Source organism: Staurois parvus, unplaced genomic scaffold (genome assembly GCF_062004578.1).
Source record: "Staurois parvus isolate SC_StPar_1 unplaced genomic scaffold, SC_StPar_1.0 ptg000239l, whole genome shotgun sequence".
NCBI classification, from domain to species: Eukaryota; Metazoa; Chordata; class Amphibia; order Anura; family Ranidae; genus Staurois; species Staurois parvus.
Window position 1 is genome coordinate 2,117,041 of NW_028318035.1, and position 12,323 is coordinate 2,129,363.

At 41.5% G+C, this 12,323-nt stretch overlaps 1 protein-coding gene across 2 annotated transcripts in view; it reads right to left on the bottom strand.

The window, feature by feature from the left end:
- AKT1 (AKT serine/threonine kinase 1) overlaps positions 1-12,323 on the bottom strand; it is a 207,780-nt gene that overhangs the window by 14,968 nt on the left and 180,489 nt on the right. For both annotated transcript variants that reach the window (XM_089680299.1, XM_089680298.1), the window contains exons 11-13: positions 7,126-7,340; positions 4,573-4,660; positions 467-569 (exon numbers count right to left, since the gene is read on the bottom strand). In XM_089680299.1, coding sequence (XP_089536425.1) covers positions 467-569; positions 4,573-4,660; positions 7,126-7,340 — 406 coding nt within the window. The remainder of the gene's footprint in view (positions 1-466; positions 570-4,572; positions 4,661-7,125; positions 7,341-12,323) is intronic.

Genomic DNA, 12,323 nt, shown 5'->3' on the forward strand with positions numbered 1-12,323 from the left:
CTGTTTCACAAGCTTTAGTCTTTAAATAAACTCAAAGTAATACATTAGCTTCTGCAGGGTGTACAAGCAGGTCTGTATTTTCAAAGTATGCTATGCTTGAATTTTCACTACAAAAAGTTGAACCCTGGGCAAGTACACTAAATTTACATGCATGTGAATGATCCTACCCACCAAAGGTTAACAGCAAAGCCAAGCAGTTGCAATAGAAAAGCAGTGGCAGCACATCTTGGTCCGGGACAAACTCTGACCTGCTGACTGGATAATGAATGAGGAGCAGCACACCGATAAGGTCATCAGTTTGCCCTTCCCTCAATTGCCAATACCAGCTTGTTTGAGGCCAATGTACCATCTACTTTATCTGTCATTCCTTTCATTCCTTGCAATTTTATAACTCTCATACCAGAATTTTACAAACCTACCTACACACACAGCAAAACATAAAAAAAAAAAAAAAGTCCTCATATACCTTGGTCCGGCGGTGTAATGGTAATCATCTGCGCCGTGAATTCTTCATCAAAATACCTTGTATCTGTCTCCGATGTGACTTGTGGTTTAAAAGGTGGTACAAGCTGAAGACGAAACATAATATTAATATACAAATAGTAATGGATATGTTTAAAAGCAGAAATTTGGACATCAGCATTTCATGTGCAAAAGGCCCAAGGCCTGTAGTCAAGTGTCAGGATAGGAGGCTACTGCTCAAACCTGACAATTGATGAGTACTTGCAAGCCTAGGTCAAATATAATGTTTTAAATAGAACCAGTCAAGACAGGGATCATGCAGGAATCTTAATATTAACCACTCACCCTCCAGAGGATTTACCCCCTTCCTGACCAGGCCATTTTTTGCGATACAGCGCTGTGTTACTTTAACTGACAATTGTGTGGTCGTGCAATGCTGTACATAAATGTATGTAATTTTTCTTCCCACAAATAGAGCTTTCTTTTGGTGGTTTCTGATAATCACTGCGCTTTTTATTTTTTGCCCTATAGTCAAAAAATGACTGACAATTTTGAAGAAAAAAAAAAAATATATATATATATATATATTTTTGACTTTTTGCTATAAAACATATCCAATAAAAAAATTTAATTTCTTCATACATTTAGGCCAAAATGTATTCTGCTACGTCTTTGCTAAAAAAAAAATCCTACTAATTGTATATTAATTTGTTTATGTGAAAGTTATAGCGTCTACAAATGGCAGGATGTATACTGGAATTTTTTTTTTTTTTATACAAGTAGCAGCGATCAGCGACGTATAACAGGACTGTGGCATGCATTCTGACACTGGGTGGGAACTTAACTGCCACTGACATCCCCAGTGACACTACTACAGTGGTCAGTGCTAATAAAAAGCATTGACACTGTACTAATGACACTGGGCAGGAAGATGTTAACATCAGGGGTGATCAAAGGGTTAACTGTGTGCGGTTTTACTTAGGAGACATGCTGCTTTGTATCTCTTTGCTGTGCAGGGAGATACAAAGCAGCATGTCCATGCTGACAGGAGAGAGACCTGTGTTGTTTACACACTTGTCCCTCCCCTGTCAGCTTTGCCGACGATCACTGAGTGCCGACTTGGAATCGCTGAGCGGAACCCGATTTAAATCCCCAGCCGCCAACAGCGACAATGGATAGGGTGGTCCCCCGCCAGGAAATGCAGATCACGTGTATATATACACGTGATTTTGCTCAACTGTACAGCCCTGTAGCAGTACTTCTGCTATAGGGTGGATGGCAAGTGGTTAAATTATAACTGTGCTGAAGTTCTTTTCTAAGGTTTACATTAGGCATCTTATTTGGTGTTATTTTTGCTGAGCCCCTTTGAAAAGGCCGGCTAAAAGGTTGTATAAACCTCAATACTGCTGCCTGGATAAAAAGCAAAGAGAAGGGGGTACGCACCAGCTTAGCGCATTACCAGAAGACCTTTTATTTACAAAACAAATTCCAATATACTCACAAAAGTACAGATCTAGTATATGTAAAACAATCCAATCCCAATGCTGTACAAGCATCCATCAACAGGGGCGTAGATTACACGTTTCAAGGCCTATACCTAGTTCACCAGAGCTGGTGAAGAGGGTACAGCCCTTGAAACGTGTAAGCTACGCCTCTGTAAATGGACGTGTGTACATTGTTGAGACTGGATTGGATTGTTTTACATACACTTTATCCTGCACATTTGTGAGTATATTGGAATTTGTTTTGATCAATAAAAAGTCTTATGGTAAAGCACTAAGCTGGTGCCCCCCCCATCCTTTTTGCTTTTTCCAGTTTTGCATACCCTGATCTGAAGTGTGCATTGAGGCCAAAGTGGTGTCCAGGCCACCTGTGATGATTGCCTTATATCTGGTTCCACAGAGGAGACGTCTTTGGGCCACTACGTGGTCCTACAGCTTTGAGGGTTCTTTCACCTGTAACACAGACTAGAGTTGCTTGACTGCTGCCTGGATGCCTGTACCTCAATACTTTCTGAATCCCTGACCTGGACCAAGCATGCAGCTAGGAATGTCAGATATCTCTCTCTGCACACTTGTTCTGAAGTCAGTGACTCAGAATGTGCTGAAGCCTTTAGGTTAAAGTAACTTGCAACTAACATTTTCAAAAAGAGAGTTTTGCTAATTTTTCACAAGCCCGATCGTGACTGGTTGTATTTAAAGTGGCTGTTTACATACAATTCTAGGCAATGCTCTGACTTGCTACAGCCTTAAAAATGGGATACCATTGTTTAAAACAGACATGGTAGAGACCAATCTAAAAATGGGTGCAATTCTGCCCCACGCATGTCTAAGCAGGGACTATGTGTGAATTAGGGCTTGTACACATAGGGAGGGGATAGAGACAAGCCACCAAAAAGAGCATTACATATACAGATTTCCTGTGAAGGGAATGTAATGTGATACACCCCAAAGCCACGAGGCATAGAGGGAGAGATCAGAGAAGTGATGAAGAAAAGCACCACTCCTTTCTTCCTCTTCTCTGATCTCTTCTCATTTAATGGCCTCGGGAAAAAAAACCCCCAAAAAAAAACCACACAGCTGTATAGAGAACAACACTATCTATACAAGCTACATAGCCAAACCCAGAACAGAGAGAGAAGAGTGGCCTATATGCATGCAGGTCTTCAAGACAGTGCCATCTTTATATAATGCATCCTTTCCATACATGGATACAAATGGGGACCACTTTTCCCTATGACATGAAGGCGGGAGTAAAGCGATCAACTACAAGAATGCTGTAAGCAGCTTTTTTTCCCCAGGGTTGGCCGCACTCCACCATGCTCAGGGGACAGCGATCTGCATTCAAATCTGAGTCAGCAGAGGGTAGAGAAGTAGCATTGTTTGATTACCAAACATGCAGTATCTCCAATCACCCTAAACAAACTCAAAGGTCAGAAATCTGTTTTTAGATTTCGACAATTTAGACAAGTGGTAAAAAAAACTAAATAAAAATCATCAACTTCCCTTACTTTGCTGGCTTAGTCTATGATACGGACAATATCTATGCAGCATGCACTAGCCAAGCTAAAACCAAAGTCTGGAAACAACTGAGCATATTAAACATTAATAGGAGGTCCTTAGAACTGCAAAGGGCATTCGTTTATCGCTGAACCACAAACATGATGGGAATAGAGCAATTCTATGACAAAGTGGTTATTTATAAGGCTGACAGATTGTCACCCTCCCCCTTTCACAGGCAGGACACTCCATTTCTCTTTGGCAGGACATTGGTTCATATTGTAAAATCAATTTGAGGCCTTCTGCACCATCTTGGCTCCTGGAATCCAGTGTGCGCAGGCTGCTGGGCTCTGCAGATTGTGCCAGGATGCCCCACCCCTTGCCAAGCAATAGTGTGCCAACACAGCTGCCATAATCGGCAACAGCTGTGCTTTTCTTCACTCTGGAGTGGGGGGGGGGGTCAGAGTAGGGAGGGTTGGGGGGGGGGAAGTTATGCTGCAGCATAAAGCAGTTGTACCATGCCAGCTTTGTCACTGCTAAAAACATTTTTTTTTAGAAATGTAAACCCATGGGTGCAAATGCAACTGTCCATTTTTCTGTAATATATTTCTAAAATATATGCTATGGCCTTACTTGTCCTAAGTATGTACAGTCTGTGTTGCTCAACAACCACCAATCAGGTTTAAAGCCATGAAGCAATTCAGATTAAAAAAAGTTAGATTTGGCACAATTTATTACAGCTGCCTTTCTCAACCTTTTCAACACAGAGGAACTCGTGAAATAATTTTTCAGGCACAGGGAACCCCTGCTAAGAATTACTATAACTCATGATACATTAGTGTGATTGTCAGTGGGAAGAATGCTTCTTACACTTGTGGTCACTGGGAAGAATTACCTACTTAAAGATAGCTAAAAAGATCAATGATGTCAGTTGGAACTTATCGAAGAGGCAGAAATTGCTCATTGTTCAAGGAACCCCTAGCAACCTCTGGAGGAATCCCACGATTCCATGGAACCCTGGTTAAGAAACCCTGTATTAGAGCTTCACTAATCTGAAAGAAATCTGGAGATTCTTACAGTGAGAAAACATGAATCAAGAAACTGGCATTACCTTTTTCTCATAAACGTCCTGCCATACGATTCCTGCAAAAAATTTGTGTTGCATGATTTCTTTTGCATCATCAGGGCCGCCACCTAACCTGCATGTGTGAAGAAAAGTGTTAAATCTACTGCAAATACATACTCCATTCTGATTTTATGTATGCAACCAATTCAAATTACTCCTAATATAAAGACTATTACACCCAAGGCTCTTCTATTAGTTGGACATATCCTGGCCACCTGAGTCACCCACGTTCTTAGATTTCCCATGGTCTCCTAAGTAGAATCACTGCACCTGTGGTCTTCGCTCCATTTGTCTGCTTAAAGAGTCAAATCAAGCCTTCCACATCATGTACATGGGTTGTCCATCACTCTAAGATCAATGGTGAAATGTAGGAGATGGGGTGCAGAAAGATACAGAAGTCTGGTTCAGTATAAAAGAGCACCCTAGGCTTTGAGTTTTCCAAGGGGAGCAGTAGCTGTCTGTGCAAGAATCTGTAGGTGATTTCTGTGCATCACTTCCTCGCTTTAGTTCAACTTACTTCGCTTTCTTGCTTTAGTTCAGCCTCTCTCAACCTTTTCAACACAGAGGAACCATTGAAACAACTTTTCAGATTCAGGGAACCCTGCTAAAAATGACTAGATCTACAGCTCATGATCCATTAGTGCAATAGTAAGTGGGAAGAATGCTCAATGGCCAATCAATGGTGTCAGTGGGAACTTATCTGAGACAGAAATTTCTGATTGCTCAAGGAACTCCTAGCAACCTCTAGAGCACAGATGTCAAACTGGCGGCCCTCCAGCCGTTGTCAGACTACAAGTCCCATGAGGCATTGCAAGATTGACAGTTACAAGCATGACTGCGAAAGGTATTGGCATGATGGGACTTGTAGTTTGGCAACAGCTGGAGGGCCGCCTGTTGACACCAGTTTGACACCTGTGCTCTAGAGGAACCATAGGGTTCCATGGAACCCTGAATGGGAAACCTGGCTTTAGCTAACAGCAGATGTGTTATACACAAACAATAGTAGCAATATTTTTATGATAATTTTAACATCTTAAGCAAAGCATTGTTTCAACATAAAAAAGTGAGGGGAAAAAATCCTGTCCGATTACCCAGAGTTATGCTCTGTCTAGAGTGGGGGGAAAAAAAAAAAAAACTATGTGGACAAAAGGATCCTGTCCAGTAGTAATGAAAACATTGGGATGGAGTGCTGCCCAATCCAAGCCAAAAGCCATGCTGTATACAAGTCCAAAGAAATACAACAGCACTAATCCTTACTTTGTGTTTTGCCAACTCCTGACCTCTCACAAACTCCCGAAAGATCCAAAAGGGTCTCAAGAATAACTGCTACCAGGAGCAATAAGCCTGAACTAACAAGCAAAGTAAACAGCCAAGCTGTCATATTTCACTGGATGTTGCTATGCAGAGCCAGCAAATGCCAACACTACCACAGACTGCCAACTGTATGATGGCAATTCCTGTGTTTATCAAAAAACAAACACAAATAATAGTATACACATTTTAGTAAACGTTTGACATTTATACAGCTTTATGTATATATTTATGTACCTATCAATGTTTTTAATTAAAGCAATTGGACCGATGGTCTACCATCACCATGAGCAAACTAACTTGATCTATTTTGCTATATATCTTTTTAAATAAATGGGTCTCTCCTCAAAGGAAACCCACCACAAGAGAATTCTGCTGGGTGCCAATGTGTCTCCACTGCATTCTAAGACACTGATCTGAAAGAAATACAGAGGTGTGACTTAACTGGATTGTTTTTCCTTTTTGGTGGGGAGAGGGCTAAAGGTGTCAATATGATAGAAGATGTAAAAAAAAACCTATTTTACAGATAGTAAACTAGGTGATTAGGGGAAAAAAACCTGGCTTGAATTCTCATAGATTGTTGGCAAATGGCAACTTAGGTCGGGATGTAACCTTGTCTTTGCAGTTCAGGCTTAGTTCATACTAACGTCTTGTCATAGTGTCTCACCTAGCCTCTTAATGGGTTCATAGCCCTTGGCATCGCTCCCACTTCTGTTGTATGGTTTCTATCAGTACCTGAAAAATGGCCTGTATGTACCTACCATTGTACTTTATGTTGCCGTCATATGTATGCCTTGTAGAATATGACTATTTGAATTAAAAAATGCTATGGTTTGTAGTACTGTCTGTAGGTCACAAAGGTACAGGAGAAGTGAGTTGGGCTTGCACTGAATTCTCTATTCTTTGTAAAATCTATTCACATGGAATTATACATCAGACATAATTACAAATTATTATTTTTTGGTCAAAAGTATAAGAAGCCAAATGGATTCAGAAGATGGAAATATTGGAACTGCCAATGCCGATATGTTTCCGAAGTTGTGGGCTCCAGGTCTGTTATCTTCATCCTTCTGTCACAGAACATATATATGGATATCATATCATGGCTTCAAGCAGAAAGTAGGGATAAGGATGACTGTTTCAGGGCTTGCCAGGTGTGATAACTCTTTCCATATTTCAGTCTTCGATTACCTTGAAAAGGCTTAACCCAGAGCCTTCAGGTCTTACCTTTGTTTTGGATCTTTCTTCAGCAAACCCGAGAGCAAAGATTTTGCTTCAGGTAATAAAGTGCGAGGAAATCTAATTTCTTCCATAAGAATAAGTTCAAAGAGTTTTTCGTGGTCCTGGTTGTAAAAGGGGAGACGACCACACATCATTTCATACATGACCACACCTAAACCCCACCAGTCCACTGCCCGGCCATAGTCGTTATCTTCTAGTACCTGTGAGAAAAATGACAAAAAACAATAGTCATTGATGTGTGTTCCCAGAAGTTTTGTTGTTTTTGTTTTTTTTTTTTTTTAATAAATCCACATACTGATTGTCAAAAATAGCTCATGCATGCACACTTGCAAATTGACATGCCTTGTCGCTTTCTCAATAGATTTCCCAGTGCTGGCCAGGCGTAGCAGCAGGACCTAAGATTCTCTGACCTCTTGGCTTAATCTCTGCTGGCTGCACAAGTCAGAGATCATCTGCTTTCCACTCCTCCCTATTAGTCTGTCATTACACTCAAACATTTGTATTAGGGGCATGTGGCTTTTCCCAGTTCTGCCCTGTGTTCTCCTATTCAAATTGTTTCTTAGCCTCGATCCAGTAATGTAATAGGACAGAAGTAGTCCCTACAAAAACTTCCTGAGAAGGAAAGATCACATCACTGAGGAAGTAAAAACAATAGGCTCCACAAGATGGCATATGCATAATATATTAAAAAAAAGTTAAAGAGGATAGAGATACACAGGGTGTATATATATCTAGATAGAGATATCGATCTATCGAGATATATATATACACATACATACACTTTTTTTTTTTTTTACACACACACTGTGTATATACACCTTCCTTGATAATAATTTTAGATTTTTTTTTATATTGATTCTGGAATATATCTATATATAATGGTTCTAAGGCAGAAATACACTGTCTCAATCAACAGTGGCTATTTGTAATCCTCATGCTGCTAGCATTAGTAAATCGATAGGAAGGTATATCATATTTTTTTTTTCTTTTAGTTACTTCCTGGTTTTTGGCCTAGGCAAATAATGTCTTGCATCCCAGGAGTCTTCAGGAGGGGAGGAGGGGTATTCTCAGCTAAGCATGCCCTCCTGCCTGGGCTGATTGATTCCAGGAAGTAATTGCTATATGACTCATCTGCCCTTACTCAAGATGGCCATGGCAAGAAATGCTCAGGGATGTTTTTCAAAGTGACTCCTCAGCAAAATAAAGCACTGCAGACATGGATGGGCGAGTTTGCTTTGAATATTACAAATTAATTAAAGCACTTTTGATTTGTGGTGCTTAAAACGCATTATATTTCCATGTTAGGTGGTAATACGGTGTAGTTTCTGAATCAGCTCCTCCATCACCACCACATACTCCAAAAGTCTCACTCCCCTTACTGCATCTTCCATAATAGTGAATATAATAAAAATGAATTGTGCTGACCAGCAGTAGACTATCCACTAAGTGACAGTAACTATCTCTGTTACAATGGCATCCATCACAGTCACACTTCTAGCTAAATCATTTTGCAGTGCTGCATGGCTTGCCACCTTTACCTGTAGGTTTATCCAATCCCCTCTGGATAATATAAAGATAAAGGGAAAGAAAAAAAAAAAAACACAAATCCCCATTGCCCATGGCACAGAAATGGTCCTTGGCTGGAAAACCTATGGCTAAAACTTTGTTGACAGCCCCACCATCCCACCGGCTCAATGTCTGTTCATTTCAGAACTTCATATACTGCATATGGCCCTTTTATATCTCCCCACATGTTCATAGTGTACTGCCAGTCTCTACTGATAAGCTCTTAAAAAGCAGGATGGCCCATTAATTCTATTACAAGACTGTTAATGGCTCCTGAATTCACATTACTGTACTAAACGCTGCTAATGATTGCCAGTTCTGTTCGAGAGTACTGCTCCCGCTCACCAATCTATCTCCTCAATGGATCCCTTGATAGAGTTAAACAACAACAGCAGAACGCAAAAAAAATTCTGGCTGAATTAAGGAGAGTGATTAATGAGAAGAAAGAGGCGGGTTTTATTTAATAAGCTGAATCATTTTCTGCAGTTTTTGTTTAGAGGGCAAACTGTCTTTTAAATGGAACTTTAACTGTGGCTGCGTCTAGGGGGTGGGGGGTGTTCTCAAGTCCCTCTGTAAGATGCAAAAGCTGGTAGGTATTAGATTACTACACTCAGGTCTATTTACAGCATCCATTGGCGTATGATTCACAGCACACGACAGCTGGCTCTGCAGCTGCCCCATATAAGTACAAGGCTAGCACAGCTGCCGGTCTGCCAGGAGCCAGCCTCATCCGTTACCAGAAAGCTCACAAGTTCATGCTCCCAGAGACTGGATTTCACTCACTTGCTTTAAAGAGAGACTCCAATTTTTTTTTTCCCTTTTGCACTCATTGCAACATCCTTTTCTTTGCATTCATTGGAGGACACAGCACCTCTGGCTTGCTGCTGCCCAGTTGTGTAAATACTGCTATACATGTAATGAAGCTGTCCACAGTCGTGGATGGGGTTTTAGCCACCAACAGGAGCTTTTTTTTTTTAGTTGCACCTAGAATCCCACTACTGCAGGTGGCAATATACCCAGTTGGTGATTACATAAGGCAAGCCATAGATGTGATTTTTCCATGGGCCACAGGAAAAGCCGGCTATAAATGGCTCGAATTGTGGCCGGTCCCTGCGGTCCCATCTATGGGCAGGCTGGTTGTGCTGAAGTTGATCCAATCAACTTCAGTACAACTAGCTTGTTGGATTTTTTCGGATGTGATTACTGCCAGCCGTTACAGCTGCTTGCAGTACTCATCATATTTTGCTAGCCAGGAAGGCTCCCCACTGCCTCAGGAGGAAATCCCCCATCAATATCAACGGTGTGGAATCAAGCGATTTTCTTTCCTGCAACCACACAAATCACACCATCTATGGCTTGCCATTGAAAATCACTCAACTGACTGCATTGAAGGGGGAATCCCTACTGCAGAGATATTGTGTTATACCAGCAGGGAGTCTAGGGGCTATAGCTGCCGGCAGCAATCGAACCTGAGAAATCCAACCAGCTGGTGGTACTGAAATTGATTGATGGATCAACTTCAGTACAACCAGCCTGCCCATAGATAGATTGAGTCCCTGCTGAACCGGCCAAGATTTGATCCATCTATGGCTGGCTTAAAGCAGAACTGTCTTTCAATGGACAAAAAAAAAAGTAAATGTAACCAATAACATAGGAATATAAATTCACATTCAGGACACAAAATAGCCAGAATGGCGTCAGCTTTTATGGGATTTTTGTTGGGCTTTCAGTAGTCAAGCTCTGCACCACTCCCTCCACAGTTGGCCAAGGAAGAAGTTCAGCAGCTTCACTGGCCAACAGAGAGGTGCAGCAAAGGGCAGGGCTAAGGTCAGAGTTTGAAGTTATAAATAACAGCCAGGCAAGTAGTATTTTCAGATCCCTGATAAGTATGCAAAACAAAAAAGGTCAAATATTTTTATCTGCATACTTGTTCCAGATCATTGACTCACAGCAATGAAATCTGAGGGTCAGAAGGACTTGCAAGCAACTTGAATTTTGCAGAACGAGAAGTCAGTAATGGCAGGTTCTAGGTTTCTTTTCATCAGTCCACCCAAAAATGAGATTTCTGACTTAGGTGGTTTAACCCTGCAGTGTTAACCAGACAATTTCACAGTCAGATCTATGCATCCGCATGACTGCACAGCTTCCCCAATCATTACAAGGGGGCCCATTGATATTATTGGGAACACAAGAGTAGTGGAGGAACTTCAAGATAAGCAAAGCACACAGAATTCTATAGCAGGAGGAGTTGGCCAGAAGCTTTGACCACGTACTACACTGCATTCCAACACTCTGTGGTGCTTAGAGAGAATTCAATATTTTGTAATTACAAACATTAGGTTAAAATAATATAAAAAAAAAAAAAAAAAAAGGTAAACAGTGCAATGCCCCTACACAATGCACACCAGTGGGTGCGTGTTATACAGAGCATAATGCATGCCCACTGGTGTGAATGAGTCCTAAGAGATACAAGACGTCGGCAGATTACTAAACCCACCAGACTCTGGAACCATTGATTTTTTCTTTATAGAAATCACGGTTTGAAAATTCCCCTGTAAGATTATGAATGCTGTATCATGGCAGGGTGGGAGTCAGTGGGAAATGCTCTGATCCCGTCAGATAAGCAGTTGTATTTTCAGAGATGATTTTCTTCTGCTGGCAAGGAAAACTCTCAAGATCCTAGCCATATAATGTAACAGTGCTGTGCCAAATAAAAAGGCTCCCGCTCCAGCTAAAACTGGGGCAAGCAGCCAACCTGCAGAGCCTGTGTGTTGCATAGAAACAGTGAAGCTGGACAGAACACTCTGCTCACTTCCTTATGTACGCCTGCCTATAACCACGCTGCATCTCTAGGATACATTACACAAGCTGGATTCATACATAGTTGCTGACACCCTCTGACAGCATGATTTCTTGGCCATAATTCCTGACTCTGTTCCTGTCCACATGGGAGAGTTGACTGTTCTTGCTATATTCCCCATACTATGAAATCTCTAAATTCCAATAAGTAGAGTGGAACCCCCTTTATAATGGCTAAATGTGCAGACCCAAGAACTCAAAATAGCAGAACTTACTAATAGAGTCTCTGAGATAACAAAAGGTTGTCAGGTTATTTCGCTCTAAAGCAAAGGTTGTGCTCTGGCCAGAGACCCATCTCCACTAAATCCCCCCCCCCCCCTCCCCAATCTAAATGCCCTACTAATTAAAAAACCTAAAAGTGACTGTCAAGTGTCCCCATAGCAAGCCGCTTGCTGTGAAGGAAATCATGCATGCTCACTTTTGAGTTGTCCCCTCTTCTCACTGGCTGTGATTGACAGCAGCAGAAGCCAGTGGCTCCCACTGTTGCCTCTGTCCAATGAGGAGAGAGAGAGGGCCAGAGAGAAACCTGTTGCTCGTGCACATCGCTGGATCAAGATTGGGCTTCAGTTCGTATAAGGGGGGGCTGGGGGGAGAAGCTGCATGCAGAAGGTGTTCTACCTTAATGCAGAGAATGCAGTAAAGTAAAACAAAAAACTGCTTTTAGAACCACTTTAATGGCCATCATAGTTTGCTCAATCTTTAGTCAGATGATGCTCCACATCCAGTGTATTTTTTTTTAGGCCTGCGGAGTATGACAG